This window comes from Embiotoca jacksoni, unplaced genomic scaffold, assembly GCF_022577435.1.
Source record: "Embiotoca jacksoni isolate LCO1_2020_lvr unplaced genomic scaffold, fEmbJac1.0.p SCAF_9, whole genome shotgun sequence".
NCBI lineage: Eukaryota > Metazoa > Chordata > Actinopteri > Embiotocidae > Embiotoca > Embiotoca jacksoni.
The window spans coordinates 15,006,023-15,027,094 of NW_027185447.1; the positions used below are offsets into that span (position 1 = coordinate 15,006,023).

Sequence of the window (21,072 nt, forward strand, 5' to 3'; positions counted from 1 at the left end):
ACGAACTATCATGAGCTTAAGGATAAAGAAACTCGTCATGTGCAGAGCTCCCTCCCTCAGGACGGGGCTGGCTGCAGCTTTATCACAAACACCATCATCACAGATTCATGCCTTGCAGCGGCCCTTGCCGATTCATTTTGCATGTAATTGAAGTCTACTCAGCGCAGTCCATAGCCGTCTACATTGTTTATGTATCACAGTAAAACAGCAGAGTGGCGTGTATTAAAGTTGCTCAGGCATTGATGAGGAATTGTTAACGTCGTCCTTGAACAAATTTGGTATTAACCTCTGAGTGATGAATTTCCAACGAGAATGTCATTCCAAGGTCCCTCGTGTAGTTTGCCATTATGATGATGTACTGTGGCGTGTCATAGGCGAAACACAAGAATGGATGATGCGTTAGCCATGCTGACCGCCCAGGGAAAGTTTCATTGATCCCATGGGCTAATGGTGTTGCTCCGTGAAATGCAATGCAAGAATTAATGTGTTATTTATAATGACACCTGCGACAGCGCTCGTCAACAACCTGGTCGAAAAGTCTTCTAACCTTTTGAGGCTGCTGTTTTTGCTGCTGCCTCGCCTTCTCAGCTCCATCACTATTCCTCTTGGGAGGACCAGATGAATGGACTCTGTGCTTTCATGCACGGGTCTGGGATCACGCTATAGTATCCCACGCTCACTCTTCTAATGGATTCGACACAAGCTGAAATCTGACAGAGGAATGTGTTTTACCAACAAAACAAAAAAAAACATGGCATGACATTGCTCTGCGAATTCTTCTGAATGCTTTCAGTCCTGGGAAAAACAAAGCGGTTTCAGTTGATTCAATCTCCGATACATCAGGGACCTATAAAGCATTTTGCTCCCGCCCAGCAGGGCCCATCCCCCACTCCCTCCCTCCCCCCCGTGACCTGGGCTTGGTGTTGTTCTTAGCAGATTGGGTATTAAATCCTTGCCACACCCTGTAATGTCCCATATCTCATTATTTAGATAGAGTGACAGGATACGAGTGCATTTTTCAATCAAGACAGAGGAAGGGTAACTGTGAAAGAAGGTGATGTAATAAATACGGGTGCTGCAAAAAAAAAATACTGGATGGAAGGGGTAGTTTGGGGAGGAGCAGAGATAAAGGGAGAGAGGGTGAGGAGCGGTGGAGATCCCCAGTGTCTGTTCAGAGCTTCAATGTAAACGAGATGTGCAGTATTGAACTCTGTCACTCCGGTGCTCCTTCTATTTCTTGTGGTATTTGCATCGACTACATTTTTAGTGTCATATATAAGCTACAGGCTGGAGAATTTGTATCATTCTCTGACCATGTCAAGATCCCATGGCTCAATTACTTGAACATCTAACAACGACTGTTGGCTCATTGATTCAGGGCAGGCAGGCAGGCAGGCAGGCGTTTGCTCTGACCAGTGATTCACATGCGTCACAGCTCATTGATCAACACGTTAGACCATGGGAGCACAGGACATCATTTGCATTTTCCCAAAGCGCTCATGAATTGTGTGTTTGACATTATCATGATGTTCTCCTCCTTAACAGGGCAAATAGTATTTTATACAAGCAACCTGCAGACAACCTATTGACTTTCTATGGGGGAATTGGGATATGACGATTTGGATAATTAATCCAATTTCTTCTTTCTCTTTCTCCCTGTTTCTTCTCTTTTTCCATTTTTTGTTTTTGTTTGTTTTATAAAATACAAATCAATATAACATCAAAACAATCAAACAAAAATAATCGCCACACACTGTTTCTAACACTCAAACTACAAATGCAAACAAACAAACAAACATGTATGTATGGTAATACAAAAGCTGGAAATGCTTGTGTGGCCATGCCCCACAAAATAGGACGCATCATCGAGGGCAGCCCAGCGGACCGCTGCGGGAAGTTGAAAGTCGGGGACCGAATACTGGCTGTCAACGGCTGCTCCATCACCAACAAGTCCCACTCGGACATCGTGAACCTGATCAAGGAGGCCGGGAACACAGTCTCGCTCAGGATCATACCGGGTGATGGTAAGGCTCTTGGCTTCCAGCCTCACACGGCTGTTTCATAATGCAGCCCGATTGTGACTTATTCATGGATGTAGTGGGAAGTGAAGGGCATCTTCACAGGCAAAAGCACTTTTCATCAGGGTGTAAACCCTTGTCTCAGAAAGTGAGTCACTTGAGTAGGATGGAGGTGAAGTTACTCCCCTGGAACTACTGTAGCACTACCACAGTTCACCACCTCTCTCTGCTTTCTGTAGGATTTATCTGCTGGATATGTTATAAGAAAGGATTAAAAACACTGCTCGCATTTAATCAAGTGCTTCCTGTTGGTGTTAATCTCTTCAGTTTAGCCTAGAAAAGGAAATAGAACAGCATATTATTTCAGCACATGAGCAGTTTGTGACCCCAACCTCCATGTTTTGGACAAAATACGTCAAGTGCTTGTTACGGACAGAGCCACTGGTCAGCCAATAAAGACACTGAGCAGAGCTGTGCCACAAGGCCCTCCATGGAGACATGAAATGAAGCTTAATTAAGATTGGAGGGGAGAAAGGTCGGGGGTGGGGGGGGGAATCCCCCACACACATGTTCACCAACTCACGAGCTGGAGCTTGGAGAATGTAAAGTTTGCTCAGAAAGTGTGGCTTCGGCAAACTGTTCACCTCGGAGAGACAGAGGTGGCCGTGAGGAAGTCATATTTCTTTTAAGTAATGAGTGAAGAGTAAATAAGCAGCCAGAGACGAATGAGTCAGGCTGATGTTCTAGCTAACCACAGATCTGTACTCCTCCCAGTGTCTCTGGAAACTAATATGCTCCGCTGTGGTCTCCCTGGTGATGAGAGGGAATTAAAGGAAGGCAAGAAAAGACAGTTGTCCTTGTTTATTCCCTCCTGGAATAACAGATGAAACAAAAGGATGCGTGTAATGATTTTGTTGATTTTTTTATTTACTGCTGTTTTTCTTTCACTCAGTGTTGTCCATGAGCAAATGGCAAATGACAACATCACAGGCAGTTAGCATCAGGTTGAATAGAAGCACCCGTGGGTGGTTGAGGGGACTTGTCTGGACAGTAACATTTTGTTCTCCAGAGTGTCTTTTGAAAACACAGCTAGAGGCAAATGTATTTAACAAAAGAATTCACTTTGTTAGAGTTTTTTTTTTTTTTTTTTTTAAATACTTTTTTTTTTCTTGTCTCTTTTCAGAATCTTCCAATGCTTCTCTGCTGACCAATGCTGAGAAGATAGCAACCATCACCACCACACACACACCTCAATCCTCAGAGTCCCGGTAGGTGATGACGCTTCAGTTTTTCAACTGGGCATGCATATATACAGCACAATGTATATTGTAGATTCCCAATTTGTATTCCAATGAGTTCCTTTTTGTTTTTAAAGGAATAGTTCAAAGTCAAAAGGAGCTCCTCCACCTCCCCCCACACAAACTCAATCACTGGTAAGACTGGATGTTTTCACTCCATAGTCAATGATTATCTGGGTTTGATGTAAATACCAACTATCAGTCACATACCATGAGACATTGCTATAGCAACAAACAGGAAAGCTACAGATCGTTACTCTATAAAGTGTTTTTATCTGATTGCCAAATAATGATGCACATTTTCAGACAGTCAGATATTTATATCGACCAAACGAGTAGATGACAATCCCTGAGGAGTTTTTAACCACTAGTCGTGCTTCAGAGCTTATTTTTACAGTATGAATAGGCCCCCCCTTTTTTTTTTTTTTTTTTTTTTTTATCCTGTACACATGCACATGGGTATAACACAATACTAAATGCTGCTAATGGTAGCTATTTAACTGGTCAACAGGTGGCAGCAACAGACCAATACAATACGCCAGCAAAGGCAAAGCAGAAGCAGAATGCAAGCTAGTAAATGACTGGTGCTAGATTGGATCAGCGGGAGGGACATTCTGCCTGTGATTGATTGCTACAATGTAGGAGGGTTAAGGTTAGGATTCAGGTTAGGAACTAGTTGATTGAGAGTGAAACAACCAATCACAGCAGCCTACTGTTGACCGCACACGTACCTCTGCCTGATCCAATTAACCCTCGTAAACGTGGATGTAAACTACTTTGCGGTTTTGTAAATGTTTTTTGAGGAAGGAAATGCAATGCACATATTTGTTAGACCTCAGGTTTGTTAGACTGCATGTTGAACAGCAGTCCAACATAATGACAAGGGTCCGTTTCAAACTGGGTATAAAGATTATGTTTACACATATAGTGTACAGTGCCTGGACTTGCTCTTGAGATTTAAATTCGTATTCCTGTATTCCTTATATCCCAATGCATCTCTATTTTTCTATTAAATTTAGATATCCTTAGGACTGGGCCATATATTGATATTATATTGAAATCGTAAGGGGGCTACATATCGTCTTAGATTTTAGAAAAATATGGTATTAGTGTTTTCTTTTCCTGCATTACAGTAAGGTGATGTAATTTTCTTTACTTACAAACTGTTCTAGCTGTTTTATTAGCTGCAATACTAGCAGCGTATCACTACGTATATGCCGCTTCAGGGATCGTCATGCTATGGATCCCAGTCAAACCGATCAATAGAAAGTCTCGTCTCCTCCATTACCCTAGATGTTCTTACAATTTAGATTTTTGTACGAGAAATTTATTCTTAAAACAATTTCTTATGCTTGCATAAGAAAAGACACAAAACTGCCTTCATTTGTACCCACTTAGTCAGTATATCAACATTCCATTCATCCCAAGCTGTATTTGTTTTATTTGTGTATATAGTCTGTGTGTGTGTGTGTATTTATTTATTGCTCTTATTTTTTTTCTAAAATAATTATTTTTGATCTATCTTATTTTATGTATACGTATTTGTAATTTTTTTTTTAAAATTTTGTGTGCACCTTTTTGTGTCTCTATGCTGCTGTGACGACTAAATTTCCCATTAGTCTAAGTCTATTCATTATTATTTATTAAAAATCTCTAAATATTTTACAGAGGCACCAGTAGTATCCCTACAATATTATTTCAAAATCAACAGATGTCACCCAGCCCTTGATATTCCCCACACAAATCACTATATTGTCTCCAGAATTTACAATTCCTTCTTTATATGTCTCAGATGTACTAAATGCATACTATGATATATGTATATATATATATATATATTTTTTTTTTTTTTTTTTTTTGGGCTCCTCAGTAAAATTTCTATAGTATTTGTTAAACCATGACATTGAAATGAGTGAATAATCTACTAGGATTAAGAACAAAGCTTTGGAGCTGTAAATACCAGACACATTTATTTTGGGGGAGACAACTCTTTTTGTTGGGAGAGAAAACTTTTGATGAGTGGAGTAAGTTTTGGGTCCAGCCCTTGTGGTGCCCTTGCTTAGTGATCTGTACCCCGCTCACAGGCCCATGCAGCATTAATTATTCATGCATCTAGGATATTGCACTGCCATTGACATTTTGTGAGTTTTTGTGGGACACGGCTTGATTAGTCCTGAAGTTTAGACTCACCTTTCGACTCCTCCGTGCACTATGGATTAGTCACTCTTCTCTGATTTTCTCTTTATGTCTCCATGTCTGTCTCATAGGATAAAGACTTCTACTCTGTAGACCTCGAGCGGGACAGTAAAGGCTTTGGCTTCAGTTTGAGAGGAGGACGAGAGTACAACATGGACCTATATGTGTTGAGATTAGCTGAGGACGGAGCTGCTGTCAGAAATGGAAAGATGAGGGTATGAAACTAAGAAGTTCTATTCCTGACTTTCTTCGATGTACAGTTTGGCAAACTCAATGTCCTCTTTTCACTCTATTGATGAAACACTACAATTAGCCAGCTGTCACAGTAACACTGCCTCTCTGTTTTAGGTGGGAGATGAGATCCTGGAGATTAATGGTGAGAGCACAAAGACCATGAAGCATTCACGTGCCATTGAACTGATCAAGAATGGCGGTCGGAGGGCCCGGCTCGTTCTCAAACGGGGCGACGGATCTGTACCCGAATATGGTAGGCAAACATGTTGCAATGTTTTACTATTGTTCCTACAATTAACACTGCTTATGCCAGCTTTGAAACCTCTTTGATTGTTGCTGCTGTGCTAGAATAAAGTTTCTTTTCATTTTATAGCACCACAGGGACGTAATCGCTTCTTTTTTTTCTTTTTTTTTTTAATTGATTTACATTGAATGTTGCTGTGTATGATAAACAATTAACATAAAGACACTCTCTGATTCTGCTTAATAAACAGCCTGTGATGTTTCAGCACAAGATTGAGCTGTCAAATATTATTGATCAATGAAGGGATGCTCGACACAAAATCGTGCTAAGTGATTTATACTCGATGGATCTGTGGCCCAGATGCTCTATAGCTGCAGTAATACCTCCCTCCCAAGAGCTGTGTCCTCTGCTGATGGATTATTCCTCTCACAGTTTAAGTCATATTGTTGTATTTGTCAGCATTATTTCCTGGTTTATCTGGAGTTTAATTTTCAGGCACTTTTCCCCCTCTCTGATTACTTTTCAATGCCGCGTAAAGTGTAATATTTTCTTGTCTTTCACAACAAATCCCTTCTTCTCTCTATTAAGATGCACTGTAAAACAGCCTCTTGTCTGTTTTATTTCTTTTCTCCTCTCTACTCCTCCTTCTTTCTCTCTGATTGTCTCTTGTCGCTGGGCTCTTCCTCCTCTCTCCAGCGATGATGGCTCCTCATCTCGCTGTTGGTACAATGAGGAATGACAAGATGGGAGAGCCCTGTTTCTACCTAATGGGCCAAAATCAGACAACGGTTTGTAGCCAAAAGTCTGTCCCGATCCACTCTCCTGGTCATCTTTTTCCTTTCGATCGTATTCACCCTTCCTTCCAGCTCATCCCTACCTGCATCCCACTTTGTGTGCGTGCGCGTGGATGTGTTTACATTGTGTACATGCTTCATGTCTTGTCATGCCTGAACGTACGAACCCCCTCCCCCCTCTGCCAGCCTGGGACCAAATATTTTCTTTTTATGGGACTAATTTAATGCTACTGCTCATCACACGCCGCTGCCATAGCAACCTGTCTTAATTTGGCAGACCTTCAGCTAAACAAGTGGGTTTTTTTTGTTTGTTCTTCCAATCAATGCACATTGAGTTGTTCACCATTTTGTTTTGAATGATTTTCTAGGTGCCTGCTGTGTCATTGATAACCCCTGCCCTACACTTGCTGATGTGTTGCACCTACTGTTGTGGTTGACATCACCTTGTGTTTCAACCCGCAGCCCTATAGAGCAAACATATTGAAGTGATTTATCACTTCAATGCAATTTATGTGTCGATAACAGAATCTTACACATCAGTTTAGATTCTTTCTTGGAATATATACAGCATATGAAAGAGCACATGTATGCATGATTTCCATAAATCTCTGCATTGACTTTTGTCATGTCAATGCAAGAGCTTACATGAACCAACATGGAAAGTCATGTCTGCTGAACACGATTGTCACGTTTTTGATGTAAAAGTATTTCTCATTCCTCTTTTTGGTATTTTTAGTCAGCACTTTTCTCTTTCTATTTCCTCTTCTGCAGACGGCAGCAGTGACGGGCACCCTTCCACACCCGGGGCACAAAACACTCCGGAAGTGAGAACGCTGCCACCCAGATATCACACCTCATTGGAGTCCAGTTATCCACCAGACCTTCACAAACCATCACGCCAGGATGACCCTGCGCGTGGCCGAGACATGGACATGGACAGGAACAGGAACAGGGACAGGGACAGGGCTGGGACAGATCAGATGGACTACCAAGGCCGGCAATTTAACCCCCATCATCATCACACCTGGAATAACAATCATCGTCAAAGTACCCCCGGACAGCAGTCTCCTGACAACAGGTACAGCAGTAGCAGTGGCAACAAGAAGAGCCGAGGCCGCAAAGTCAAAAAGTCTGAGTCGGAGAGCGGCATCTCTAAACTCCTAAAGACTCTGAGGAAAGACAGCTCGGGGAAAAAGGCTGCGGCTGCCGAGAAACTGAGAGGGCGAGAGCTCTCAAACAGCAGTTCTACTTTGGACGGGAGGTTTCATCTGCAGCGTCGTGGCTCCCTTGACCGCTCACCAACCCGAAAGCGCACCTCGTCTCCTGATCGCCGACGGGCCAAATCGATGGACCGCAGGGCAGAGCGAGCACATCGTGACCGAACACCCGAGAGGGAGTATGATGACGGAGGGTTCCTCGCAGTCACCCCTGAACGCAAGTTCTACGAGCGGAGGCTCCTCAAGGACTCGCAGGTGGCTGGGCGAGTCAAAGAGGCTACAACCCCCGAGCGCACCATCATCAACAACGGGGATTCCTTGTCTCTTTCCAGGGGCCGTACATGTGATAGAACATCAAAGAACGGCAATCTTCTGAGAGACTCTTCCTCAGAGAGGAGGGAGGAGAGCTACCGAATGAACGGGACAGCGGAGAGACGATACAGAGTGGAGCGGGACTCTTCCCCTGACAGCAACTACAGCCGGGATGAGCTGAACTATGCAGCGGCACCAAGACTGAAGGACTACTACAGCATGATGAAGAACAACGCTGCACACAACAATGCTGCCTACAACAGCACAGGCCACAACAACAACGCAGTGGGCCACAGCCCAAACCAGCTCCCTGAGCCCAAGAGAAGGTTGTACAAGGAAAGCCACAAAGACCTCAGTATCTAGAGCAGAGCAGAGATCCCCCTCGCCACTCTCCTCTATCCGGGCAAACTATGTACCATACACTGGAATTGGACTTCTGAGGATACTAACTCTTGTGCTTTATTTGGTCGAATGGTTTATTGATTGATTTGATTGACTTAACTACTTGTGATCCCATCCAGAGATTCATAAAACAGCAGGAGTACAATCCTTCTATCAGTTCATACTGGTTGTTTTGTCATTGTTATAGTTATTTTGAACATAACAGAGGTTGTTGTACTATAGTAAAGGTATTGTATGTGCCTGCATATGAAATCAGTGATATTGCTTTTTGTAGGCATTGCTGACTCTAAATATTTGTTCCCTCAGAGGTATGAAACATGCTTCCAGTTGTGGTAACTTCGAGCTACTAAGCTTGTTTTCGACTTGTTTTTAGATGTCTTTTTCATTCCTGAATTGCTTTACTGAACAAACTATAGCACAAAGACACTGACGGTTCACAAGAACTGTGAAAGTCACGTTGGACTTGAGGCAAAAATCTAAATTTACGATCTGATGGTAAAACTAGATCGATAATTCTAAGATATAATATATGACCTTTATGTAATTTGCTCACTATTTATTTAAAATTTGGCACATATCTTGAGCAAGCATCATTAAATCGCTAAGGAGGAAGGTAGAAGTGTATACTGTACATGGGAAAGCATGCTGTACCCCCCTACTTGTGTTGCAGCAATGAAATGTGTTGCAGCTCACCCTCCTTTATCTTAATACACCCACACACTTCAGAAATGAAGAAATCAAACAAGTGATGTAAAAATTGGTGCTGCTATTTTTAGTCCCCCTCGCACTCCCCCTGGAGTAGGATTACAAAAAGTAACCTTTTTTCCTCAATATGTACTGAAGAAGTGGGACAGGAAGTTGAACCACAGGCAACACCGCTCTCTGCTTTGGAAAAATACAAGTTATCAAAATTCGTCGCTAATGAAAATAGCAATTTAATACTTTGGATGAGTCTGCATATGCCATAATACCAGCTAAAGCTGCCATAAAGAATGATTTTTCAGATATGCCAAAAAAAAAAAAAAGGAGCAAATAAATATGTAAATTATCCCTGTGCAAGATGCATGAGTGAATTAAAATGTAGTTTAACCAGCTTATCTGATAGGACTGAGTGAGAATAAATTGATAAGAAACATGCACAGTTAAACCACAGTAATTGTTAGCCCTGTCCTCATGTTTATTATACCCACATTTGCGCACCGACCACCTCATGGGTCCTGACACGAGGAGCTGATGTGGTTTGTCGTGTTGGTAACATAGGGAGAGTCCCGGTACAGGAGACGACTAAATCTGCCATGCTGAGCCATGCCGTCATGCCACTGGAGTCTGACTGCTGCTTTCTAAATGTGTTTTGTGTGTATTCTCTGTTTTATGTTTCATTTAAGAACTAAAAATATATTGGATAAAACACAACAAATGCATTGTTTGATCACTGTTGTCGCCATGGTACTGTATTTAACAAAAAAAAAGAACAAAAAAAAAAAGGAATCACATTTAAAAAGTTAACCTGTTGGCCATCACCTGTAAAGAATTTTTCCAATGTAACTACTAGGAACCTGTCGAGGAATAAAATGTTGCCTTTTTCTTGTACAAAAGAGAAATTTATGAAAAACCTCAGCAGTGAGGAATGTGATATTGTGTTTATATCTCTGAAATGGACCTGATGATTTATGGGAAATATGTTGATTTACTTTGGATCAGGTATGTAAAGACATTTTAAAAATGAAAGACTGTATTTGGTCAATCAGAAACTGTTTGATGGTTTGAATCTCTCTCGATGGTTAGCCTGCCTTTGTATTATAAAGCACTTGTATGCAGTCTGTGTTCTTCAAGCATTATTTCTTGCAATGTGCTCCAGACATAATGCTGTCTCTGTGTTGATAAAAGCAGTACATGTATATGGGCCAATCTTTTTTATATAACTATGCATATATAAATACTACATTGTTCATAGCTTTATTTGACCCATGAAGCTATACATAACATTAGTCAAAGTACAAGTAGATGTGGACTTATCCAGCTTCTTTCCCTGAGATGGATTACAATGTATATGTAGCTATCAAAAGAAGTCTGTGAATGCTATTTTTATTATCAAATAAAGTTTTCCATACAAATTCAAAGGAATTTCCACTTTCTACATGCCTGCATGTCTTAGGAGAGGCTTTTGAGTCTTTCTGATTAAATCACTCTGGTGTGTCAGTCGTGGTCACGCTATGTTTTAATATGCAGCTTTAGAGACTTGGAGGCTTGAAGAAGACATCTAACAGTGACTGTACACTAATTCATACACTCTGAAAAATCCATAAAAGTAACGTGAAAATAGAAAAATAGTAGTCAGCAGTATGGGCTGCAAACTGTATTGCCTGCCTTGTTTACTTATTTCACCTTGTGTACAACACATCAAGTAATAGCGTACAATAGATAGTAAAAGCACTACTGCCTCGCTCCATTCATTCCTCTTTATATTCCCTGAGATGTGCCAATGGCATATTGTGTCATATCAAATGGTACAATATAATAATTCTGTAGTAAAAGTGGACACATGTATGGGCAACTGAGAGGATTTTTATACAATTTTTAACATCACTAAACAATGGTATTCATTTACAAAAAAATAAATAGTATCTTAATGTTTTTTTAAAACACTATAATTCAATATTTTACAGTATTATTGTGTAACTACACCAAGAAGAAATTCTCCTTTTTTTGTGCAAAATTAATGCAGTGAAAGACCGATTTTTATTCCCTTAAACTCTCAACTGGAGCTTGAATTTAGTCTGGTCGGGGAGCATATCTTTATTCCACAAAAGAGACACTGGTATTATGGTTGCTATAGCTACGCATGAAGGTCATTGTGGGAGGGATCTCGAGGTGTTGTTTTTTTTTACCCCTAGTCTAGCATACTGCACAATCGAGGACCGAGTAGGAGGAATAGCGTCATTACTCGAGATTCTGACGTTTATCATACTAGCGCAACTCACCGAGGCTGTCAATCAAAGTCTAAAAACAGCCCAGCCTTAAATAATTTAAAGGTATTGAAACAATGTTACTACGATGTAACTTCGAAAGTGTCCACATACATTGATGAACTAACCCACGATGTCTTCCGTTTGTACTTCTGTAGTCTGAGTAATATTCAGTTGGTGTATTACAAAAGAAAACCTTTAGCCTACATAACAAAAATCTATTGAGAAATATTGTGCAGTTATTAACTTTCCCAATTACTCTTCCAGTTACTGACCTATCTTTGGTAACACTTTACTTTGGGTTACCTCAGTTAGAATTAATACACTTCTTCTTAAAGAATTAATCATTTAAATACTTCCTTTTAATACACTAATGTATATATGCGGACCGATAAGGTCATTTTAAGGATTTATTAACTCAATTCTATTTGTTCAAAATTATGACTTGTACTATGAGTATATATTCTATAATATTACAACCGTTTTACTATATTGTCCTTCATTATCTGTTTAAATACCAGCCTGCACTCAAAGGTGAGTTGTAGTTGTTGACTAATATTTCAATAAACACTTATATCTGCTAATAACTACTATTATACTATTAAAACATTGTAACATTTTGTAGACCTTTCATTAAATGTTTATACTGCTTATCAAGGCTATGAAAGGTATCTTTTAGTAAAGTGTAATCAATTCTTCCTTTGACTTTATTTTAAGGTCTATATCAATATCCTTTGCATCAAAGTGTCTTGATAATACAGATTGTCTTATCCAATAAATCTTTGTCTTTCTTGACCTTTAATTAATGGGATTAATGTTCATCATCAGATAAAGTTGGGTGTTGTGTCATGTTCATCCCTGATTAATATCATAAACCCTTAACTAAGCCAAGCTCTAAGTCCAAGGTGACCGGTGATTGATATGAGATTGCAGTAGCGATTCAGACATTACTTCAAACATTTTTGTACTGTTGTGTTAAAGTGTTCAAGTTCTACAACAGAAGAGCCGCATTCACTGCAATATTAGCTCTAACGTAGAGATTGACTCAAAACATAAATGCATTCTGAATAGGTCATTAACATTTACTCATTTAATTAAATATACTACAGTCATATGAACTTTGCCACCCAAATGGTAAGTAAAACATAAACAGGATGAGTCATTTGCAAAGTGCGTTTTATTTTACGATGCCTTGATTACATGCCTCTACATTCAAAAATAAGCCAGTATCATTTAGGATCCAACTGTGAAAGATTACTTTTTTTTTCCCTTTCCTCCCATGAAAAGGAAATTCTCATAGATTGTTAAATTGGATATTCTGTACATACAGGAACAACTCTGTAATGGGCTGATCTTTCCTGCAACCGTCTTTAGGTTGAACCAACTCGTTTGTAAAAGTACAAAAAGGAAGTTATTTCTGTAGACATTAGCCTTCAGTCGATTCCCCGAGGGAGCAGAAGTCTTCTTGGATAGTGGATCATGGAGCCTTTGCTTGATGCCCCTTTTATGCAGGAGACACAGAGCTGGAGGCGGAGGAGGCCTCGGTCTTGGAGGCAGTAGAGGATCCTTCCTCTTCTTCGAAGGGATTCTTCCCGCAGCACAAGGTGGTGATCATGCAGTGGCGGAACTGCTTGTTCATGCAGATGTAGATCAATGGGTTGTAGATGGAGGAACTCTTGGCAAAGAAAGCGGGCAGGGTCATGAAAACTGGTCCAAACTCAGAGCCTTGATGAGTGAAGATCCACCAGGCCACACTGGCATAGGGACACCAACATACCAGGAATGCGATGACCATGATAACGACCATGCGGCTGACTTCCCTCTCAGCCCTCTGGGTGGTCTCAGACTCCTGCTGGGCAGCAGCAGCCTCTTTGACAGCACAGAGCAGACGGCCATAGCAGAAGAATATGACAGTCATTGGAGTGAGGAAGTGGCAGGTGAACATGTAGATAACGAAGGACTCATTGTTGAAACCTTCGGCACGCGTGTAGTAGTCAACTCCACATGAGCACTGCATGCCCTCAGGGATGTAACGAGACCAGCCGACAAGAGGGGGTACAGCGCAAGCACAAGCCATCAACCAGGTGCAGCCCAATCCCATAATAGCGTGATTCTCCCCGAAGCGGAAGTTGCTGATGGGCTTGCAGACGACCATCCACCTTTCAACAGCCAGAACAACCAGTGACCAGAGGGCAATCTCACCACCGAGGGTAGCAAAGAATCCTTCAATATTGCAGCCAAGGCGTCCGAGAACAAAGTAGCCGTGCATGGAGGTGTACATCGTTGTGGTGAATCCGCCGAAGACCATGAAGAGGTCAGCCACAGCGAGGTTCAGCAGGATGTAGTTTAGAGGGGTCCGCAGCTTCTTGTGCTCGATGGTGACGTAGAGAGTCATGAAGTTGATGGGGAAGCCAAGAAGGATGAGCAGGAACATGTAGGCACCCAGAGCAGCATAGGCTGCTGGGTTGACAAGGTAGTACTGCGGGTAATCATAAGGACTCCGGACAATGCCGGTGGTGTTTAACATAGGGACATAAAAGTAGGGCCCCTCGGTGCCGTTCATGGTTGCAGATTGCGGTTGCGATCAGCCCTTCGGTGGTGTTTCTTCTGGCTGTTTGGGAGAGTGATGAGGGACCTTGCGACAAATGGACCCAGGTGGCCCAAGCCTGGCTTTTAAAAGGCACACCTTGGATTATCACTTTCCAAATCTGTCAGCACAAATTGATTTAGGCCACAGTTAATATCTAATCCAGCCACCACTGCAAACATAACTGATCACTCATCAAGATATTAAGGTTACATCTGCTCATGCCTGTCTTGTACCTATCCAATAACTGTTTATTTTAAAGAATGATGACAGGGTATCTTGTGAAAAGAAAATTATCGTTTTGTGCAAAAGCCAAGATGTTTCTGTGCAGAGTTGGAGTCTGTCCTTATACTTCTGCACGTTCCCTCTCCTTGCTCCCAACTTCTTTGGAGTTTGAGAGGAATGTAACCACTAATTTTCTCCTACTGTATGTAAATATTAGTGCCAATCGATTTTACCCGTGTGACAGACCGGTCACCTTTTCAAGGCGCCTTCTGCTGTGAGACCTCCAAACCCCTGAACTGAAGTGCACCTTTTATTCTAAAAATGAATTATTAACCAAGTCACTTTTTCAAATCATGGAACATTATGGGAAATATCTGCAAAGAACTTGCTATTTGGTATAGACCAAATTTAGTGTCAACCCAGGTGTATCGGTACAGGAACAAGCCTTGAAAATGTCTTAAAATGGATCCTGGTCTCGTATATTAATATGTGCAAAGTAGGGATTGTCTACTATACAGAATGTAGAGCATTTAGTATAGTACAGAGGCAGTGGTGTTGCTGAGTGGTGGACCATCTTATCTGTTGGTAAAGAGCTCAGCACTTTCCTAATGGGTGTTGTATTAAAGAGATTTGGGGCTTACAGAAGTGTTCCTCTCACAAGCCTGTAATGGATTTAATGTCGTAGACGAGTGGGTCAATCTCGCTCAGTAGGATGCTGCACTACTCAGATGTGATACCTTATTTTTCTTTCCTGTTCTTCTTATTGTAAATTGTGTTCATAAATGGGTACCTCAAAAGAATAACGAAACTGTATGAACTTCGACAAACCTTGAATTAGTTACAGTATTTGTTAGCCATTATGAGCAACCTGGCCTCATTGTGAAACCATTGAAGTGTCAGTAATTGTTTACTAATAAGTTTAATCACGCAGCTATATTAAAAGAAAATTCAATTATGTATTAAATGTCAATTTGAAAACAATGGGACAATGTGACAGGAGTTGCCCATAGTAAAAAAAAAAAAAATTAAAAACTTTGCAGAGAATTATCATCTAAATTGTATGCTTCTTTTGGCTTTATAGCGTTTGTGTTTGAGGACATTTTTCAGCTGTCTGGCCCGTAACCTCACTTGTGGTTAACTCTAATTGCTCTCATTATGGTGTCATTTTCTGCTGCAGAAGAGAAAAGTGTGACTTGATGATACAAGATGGTAAAGATTTGTTAGACTGTTCTGCAGCTTTCCTTCCCGTTGGAAGGAGCAACAGGAGTTCAAGTGTAAACCGGTCGCTGCTAGGTGTTACTACTACTTTAGTGTAAGTTTTAGTGTGACAGAAATTGTCTCCTTTTTCATGATACTATGTGGTGTTTTTGGTGTCAAGTGGTTAATTGCAGCGACTATGTTGAGGGAACAAAGAACTATACAAATATTCACCAGGTGTGAAATTAATCTTTTTATTGCAGCCATATTCATTGGGTGTTTATTTTTTTTTACAATATACTTGATGATAGCATTGGACCTCAATTAGGATTCTAATGAATATCATGCAGGGCTGCAATATGCTGAAACTTTTAGTTGGCTAGTCAATAGAAAGAAAAAAATCAATAACTATTTTAATAATGAATTATTGTTTTGTAATTTTCAAAAGGAAAATTGTGAGAAAAATATTGCTAAATTTCTATGGTCCCTGCAGCTCAAATGAGAGGATTTTCCATTTATGTTTGTAATGTTAACGCAAACTGCGTATATTCAGGAAGTGGACTTTTGGTCAAACAAAACAACATATTTGACAACATCATCATGTGTACTGGGAAGTTGTGATGATCATTCTTTTACAATTATTTGACATTTCAAAGAGTGAAACATTAATAAAAATAAAGAACAATTGGTAACTTTTAAACCTTTTAAAGCCAGCCTCAAATAAATGACATGACAGATTCATGAATAATTAGAAGAGCTGCAGATACATTTCCATGATCAATTCATTGAGTAATTGTTTCAGCCATGATCTCTTGAGCCAAATTGTACCAATAACATATTTGTCCCTCATTAAGGGCCCTAAAAACATGTCACACGGTTAAATTCACAATTCTTTCTCTTTTAATAATAAAACTGCACTAAAAACAGAAAAGGACATCAAGCCAATTGACATTCAAAACTACACACTGGTATTTCTTTTCTGGATGGGCTTTTTCAGCAAACTGCGCTCTCTGGTGGAGAGTAGTGAAATGGACAATGTGATTAATATAAGAGTTTAGCTCGTCCAGTGATACAGACAAATCTCAGAGTAGGTTTGAAAACGTATGAGAGCCCATTCGCAATTGACATTAACAAAAGCTAACTGAAATCAGTGAAGCACAATTTGAGGTGAGGGTTTAGCTAATCTGGTTTATAAAAAAAAAATAATAATTTCACAAAAATGAACTGCTGATGTAAACAAGGTCAAAGAAAAAAATTCTGAACTCAAATGAACACCTAATAATTACAGATTTGTATAAGGGATTTAAAAGAGTCTAGATATACATCAGCCCACAATTAGAACAACTGTCTATAAAAGGAAATGAAGGAGTACAATGCTGAAGCACAATGCTGAATGCTCAACGAAGTAACAAACTAAGTCCAGAGTATAACTTAAAGGAATCATTGGCGCTGGTTTACATCTGTTCATCTGTCATGTGCAAATCCTAGATCATGAAGAATGGCATCCATGGTAAGACATCACAGACGAATCTCTATACACACTACTTGAAAAATGCTTTGTTGTAATATTGAATGATTGGGGATGAACATGCAGCACAATTTATGGCCTAAAAAGGCCATGAAATCACCGTCTCAACAGTGAAGCACGGTGAAAGGAGCACTATGACTGTGGGGATGCTTTGCTGCCTCTGTGGACAGCTTCCCACCATCGAGGGAAAAAAGGACTTCCCAAGTTTATGAAGCTATTTCACAGAACAGTTATGATGTATGTCTGCCTGCTAGAGTTCAATGTGGAAGGGTTGTGAATGTTTATTGGGGTCTCCAATAAAGATGAAAAAGATTATTATTGTTTGTGAGTTATTAAAAAGAAATCAAACTGTGCCAATAGGCATACTGGTGTTACAGTAAATTACCTCACTATTGTCTGATGTAGTAGTTAAACTAAAGATATCAAACAAACAAAAAAGGCACCAAAACAATGAGTCAAAGGCAAAACAAGACCAGAGCCGGTAAGTGACATGAGAGCTACAGTGTGTATCTGATATCCATCTACATACTGGAAAGGATTTACAGATCCTGCAGGAGATCAGGGCTGACCTGTTGCTGAGCTGTAAAGTGTCTCGACCCTGTTGTTACAGAGCTGCAGGTGTTTTGCTGCCCTCTTCAGGAAGCCGAAGCAAATACACTTGCACGTAAATCCAAATTATACGAGTTATCTCTTCAAAAGCACATTTTGTTGTTAATATGAGCAACCCTCCAACCATAATCATTTTTCAAAGTTTTAAGCTTGACGTTTTGAAGTTAACCTTTACTCATTTCATAGATAGATAGATAGATAGATAGATAGATAGATAGATAGATAGATAGATAGATAGATAGATAGATAGATAGATAGATAGATAGTTACTTTATTAATCCCGCAAGGGGACATTTTTTTTGCTACAGCAGCATTATAGGTACAGGAAAGCAATAAAACAATAGTAAAAAAAAATCTTAAATATAAAAATGCACAGTATATACAATAAAATAGAATAAAATAAAATAGAATAATTAAATTAAATTAAAACTAACTAAACAATAGTGCAAAGATTTAAACGATGCCGTCAGTCTTGCGCTGGTGGAGTCTCTCCAGCTGTCTCCTAACCTGGCTCGTCGTCACAGAGAGGGGGGGTCATGGTGTCAATGGTGGAAGAGCCCTTTGAAGTTGAGGGCTCTGTGTCCATGCAACTCACCAGGGGGGACACAGGGGAGAGGGGGGAAGGCAGCAGAGGTGTTTGGGAGGTGTGGTGTGTGGAGGAGACAGATGAGGGCGGTGAACTAAACCTGCTGAAGAAACAGTTTAGCTCATTGTTCCTCTCCAGGGAGCCCCCTGGTTGTCTCTCTCTCCCTTTGAAGCCAGTAATCGCCTTCATCCCGGTCCACACCTCTCACATTGTTCTGCTGGAGTTTGGCCTCCAGCTTCCTCCTGTAGGAGTCCTTGCACTCCCTGAGCTTTAGTAGAGAAATAAACATTGATGGAAAGCTACATATACACTGTACTCCACGACTATGACTACTTTGTGCTTCTAATCTTTTCCAATTAAAAATGAAAACCTTGACTTTTTATTCCACTACATATACCTGGCAGCTGTAGTCTACTAACTTTCCCCATTGTGGGATTAATCAAATCTAATCTAATAGTCCCTCATTACTGTTCAAATTTGGATTTCATACTGAAAAAAAACATTTAAAATCTTTGCAGGGGCCATTTCTCTCCAGTATGATGAGTATATCTAATTTATGGTATTTCAAATATATTCAGCTAATAACAATTCTGCGCCTCCAGTAATACTCTTACTTACATTAAGGATCATAATACTTCCTCCATCAAAATCTTTCTGTTTAATTATGTTCATATGTTATAGTCCATACAGGGCTTTGATAGAGAAAGGTTGTATTGAGGTTACAATTTAAAGGGCTCATAGCAGTTCATCGTATTTTGTCTGGTACTGTAGTGTTTTGGTTTTCTAGATTAAGCAGAAACCCAATAAGATTTTTATGTTGCACTTGTCAACACTGGAATTCTCCTTTAAGTAGTAAACTAGTGGAATGAAGCTGCAACACAAACCATTTTAATCAGAAAATGACCTGCTGAAACCTGCTGGGTTCCTTATTGCTTCACATTGAGATATTTACGTTTTAGTGCTATACACCATTTAAAGAACTGCTGGATTTCCACCAAACTTATTTTAAAGAATGCAAAGACTGAACATGGACAGTATTGTGGTGCCTAAAAAGTATCTACCTTGACGTTATATAGTAGATGCCTCAGACATGGATCTCTCTAATAAATAATACATCAAGATTCAGCCTGTGTATGAATAGTGTGTGATTTTTTTTTTCCCCAAAGAGAAACGCATATAAGCACAGGAGATGTACTGTTACGGCCTTGAGGTGTGCTTATTTGTAAGGTCGAAATGGTCTGGAGGAAGCATAGTTCGAATACTATTTTATAGCAAATGAGTGGTTACTAAACTTAATCTTTCGCTTATGTTTGCCTTTTTATCGATTGCACATTTTCTGAGATTTGAATGTGGAAAATCTTCAATCTGAGGAGAGCAAGCATTAAAATGTTTCAACTATCAGACATCTTAACTACATTGAGAGACAGTAATGAGTCTCATTTGATAGTACCATTTATTTTTCATGCGTTTTGCAAATAAAAGTTTGACTATGTTTAAAGCCTAACTGCCCGATTTCTTTTTCTTTTCTTTTTTTTTTTTTGCATATGTAGATGACTGTAGTTTTTGGAGGACAAACGAGTGGGCAGAGTGTGATGCTCTCTCACTCTGCCCACAGGAACTCTCTTGCTGAGTGACCGGTAGAGAGGAGGGAACACTGTGACCAGGACATGGCACATTCCACACCTCCAGCCCCCACGTACATCTCACACTGCAGGGCTATACATCATGCCCCGTAAGAGCAAAAATAACATCAGCTGGTGTCGAGCATGTCAAGATACGTTTGGAGTCTGACTATCTGAGAAAATTAAACTGTTTTACATATCACACTAAAAAGAATCGCCGTTGTTATTTAGTTCCGGGTTGCTAACTAAAACCAATTTCATTATTAATTCATCTTGAGCTGCAAGGATACTTGATTAATCGATAGAAAAGTACCGTTATCATCGTCGCATGTTATTATTAGCATCAACCTTACAACTTGTTTTTCACAATTTTAAGACATTTTATATAAACGCAACTATCAACCAACTACAAGGGAGCGCACAGACCTTTGTAAAAGGCCAATAGTGCACCGTTCTATGATGTGCAAAAACTGTGGCGATGTTGCAATTGGAACGGCTCCAGTTCTCCTCGATTAAACTACTGACCCTTGAGTGCTCCATAACAACAGCTCGCTGCATTTAGTTTGAGCTACATGTGTATCCCAGAGCCCAAGAATGCGGATTGTGATATGGAATCGTCATATTTCTTTAATGCTCCATGTTTTGTCACCAATAAACTGGATTTTCTGGATTTTAAGACGTATGGTATTTAGTATGTAGCATTGTATGAAAGTGAAAAGTAATTTCTGGATTCGTGGAATGGGTTCTTCATCAATCTATACCACCTTTCCCTTTCATAAAAATCAGTCCGGTAGTTTTTACGTAATCCTGGAACAAACAAACAAACCAACCAACCAACCACACCGAAAACATGACCTATTTGCCAGAGATAATTAATTGAGAAAATAATCAGAAAACGTATTTATAATGATTTGTTATTTGCAGTCCTAATCTGATGTTATTTTTTAATTAATGATCAAATGATTAAATTTGTAAAAAAATTTTTTATCAAAACAGCAACAAAAACAAACAGTTTCCTAAAGCCCAAAGTGACATCT

At 39.9% G+C, this 21,072-nt stretch overlaps 2 protein-coding genes across 10 annotated transcripts in view; one reads left to right on the forward strand and one right to left on the reverse strand.

Moving 5' to 3' along the window:
* LOC138193468 (membrane-associated guanylate kinase, WW and PDZ domain-containing protein 1-like) overlaps positions 1 to 10,835 on the forward strand; it is a 58,218-nt gene extending 47,383 nt beyond the window's left edge. For 7 of the 8 annotated variants that reach the window (XM_069141552.1, XM_069141556.1, XM_069141555.1 and 4 more), the window contains 6 exons: positions 1,821 to 2,024; positions 3,202 to 3,286; positions 3,394 to 3,451; positions 5,584 to 5,727; positions 5,861 to 5,999; positions 7,556 to 10,835. In XM_069141552.1, coding sequence (XP_068997653.1) covers positions 1,821 to 2,024; positions 3,202 to 3,286; positions 3,394 to 3,451; positions 5,584 to 5,727; positions 5,861 to 5,999; positions 7,556 to 8,676 — 1,751 coding nt within the window. In that variant the 3' untranslated portion in view covers positions 8,677 to 10,835. Of the gene's footprint in view, positions 1 to 1,820; positions 2,025 to 3,201; positions 3,287 to 3,393; positions 3,452 to 5,583; positions 5,728 to 5,860; positions 6,000 to 6,686; positions 6,779 to 7,555 lie in introns of all 8 variants that reach the window. The other variant, XM_069141560.1, reaches the window with a different exon arrangement.
* A 2,350-nt stretch (positions 10,836 to 13,185) lies between these two features.
* On the reverse strand, positions 13,186 to 20,697 carry LOC138192699 (rhodopsin). Of its 2 annotated transcripts, XM_069140272.1 has the most exons (2): positions 20,542 to 20,697; positions 13,186 to 14,222 (listed from the first exon to the last, which is right to left on the reverse strand). In XM_069140272.1, the coding sequence occupies exons 1-2, from the start codon at positions 20,591 to 20,593 to the stop codon at positions 13,186 to 13,188; spliced, it is 1,089 nt and encodes a 362-aa protein (XP_068996373.1). In that variant the 5' UTR covers positions 20,594 to 20,697. The 2 variants fall into 2 exon arrangements, with proteins under 2 accessions (XP_068996373.1, XP_068996374.1); XM_069140273.1 differs by lacking the exon at positions 20,542 to 20,697 and having other exon boundaries at positions 13,186 to 14,310.
* Positions 20,698 to 21,072: the final 375 nt, after the last annotated feature.

Coding starts and splice junctions, on each gene's coding strand:
- LOC138192699 (XM_069140272.1), bottom strand. CDS start 20,593: ATGCAGCGAGCTGTTGTTATGGAGCACTCAAGGGTCAGTAGTTTAATC. Junction 14,223..20,541: donor GGTCAGTAGTTTAATCGAGG/AGAACTGGAGCC, acceptor CCGAGGGGCCCT/ACTTTTATGTCCCTATGTTA.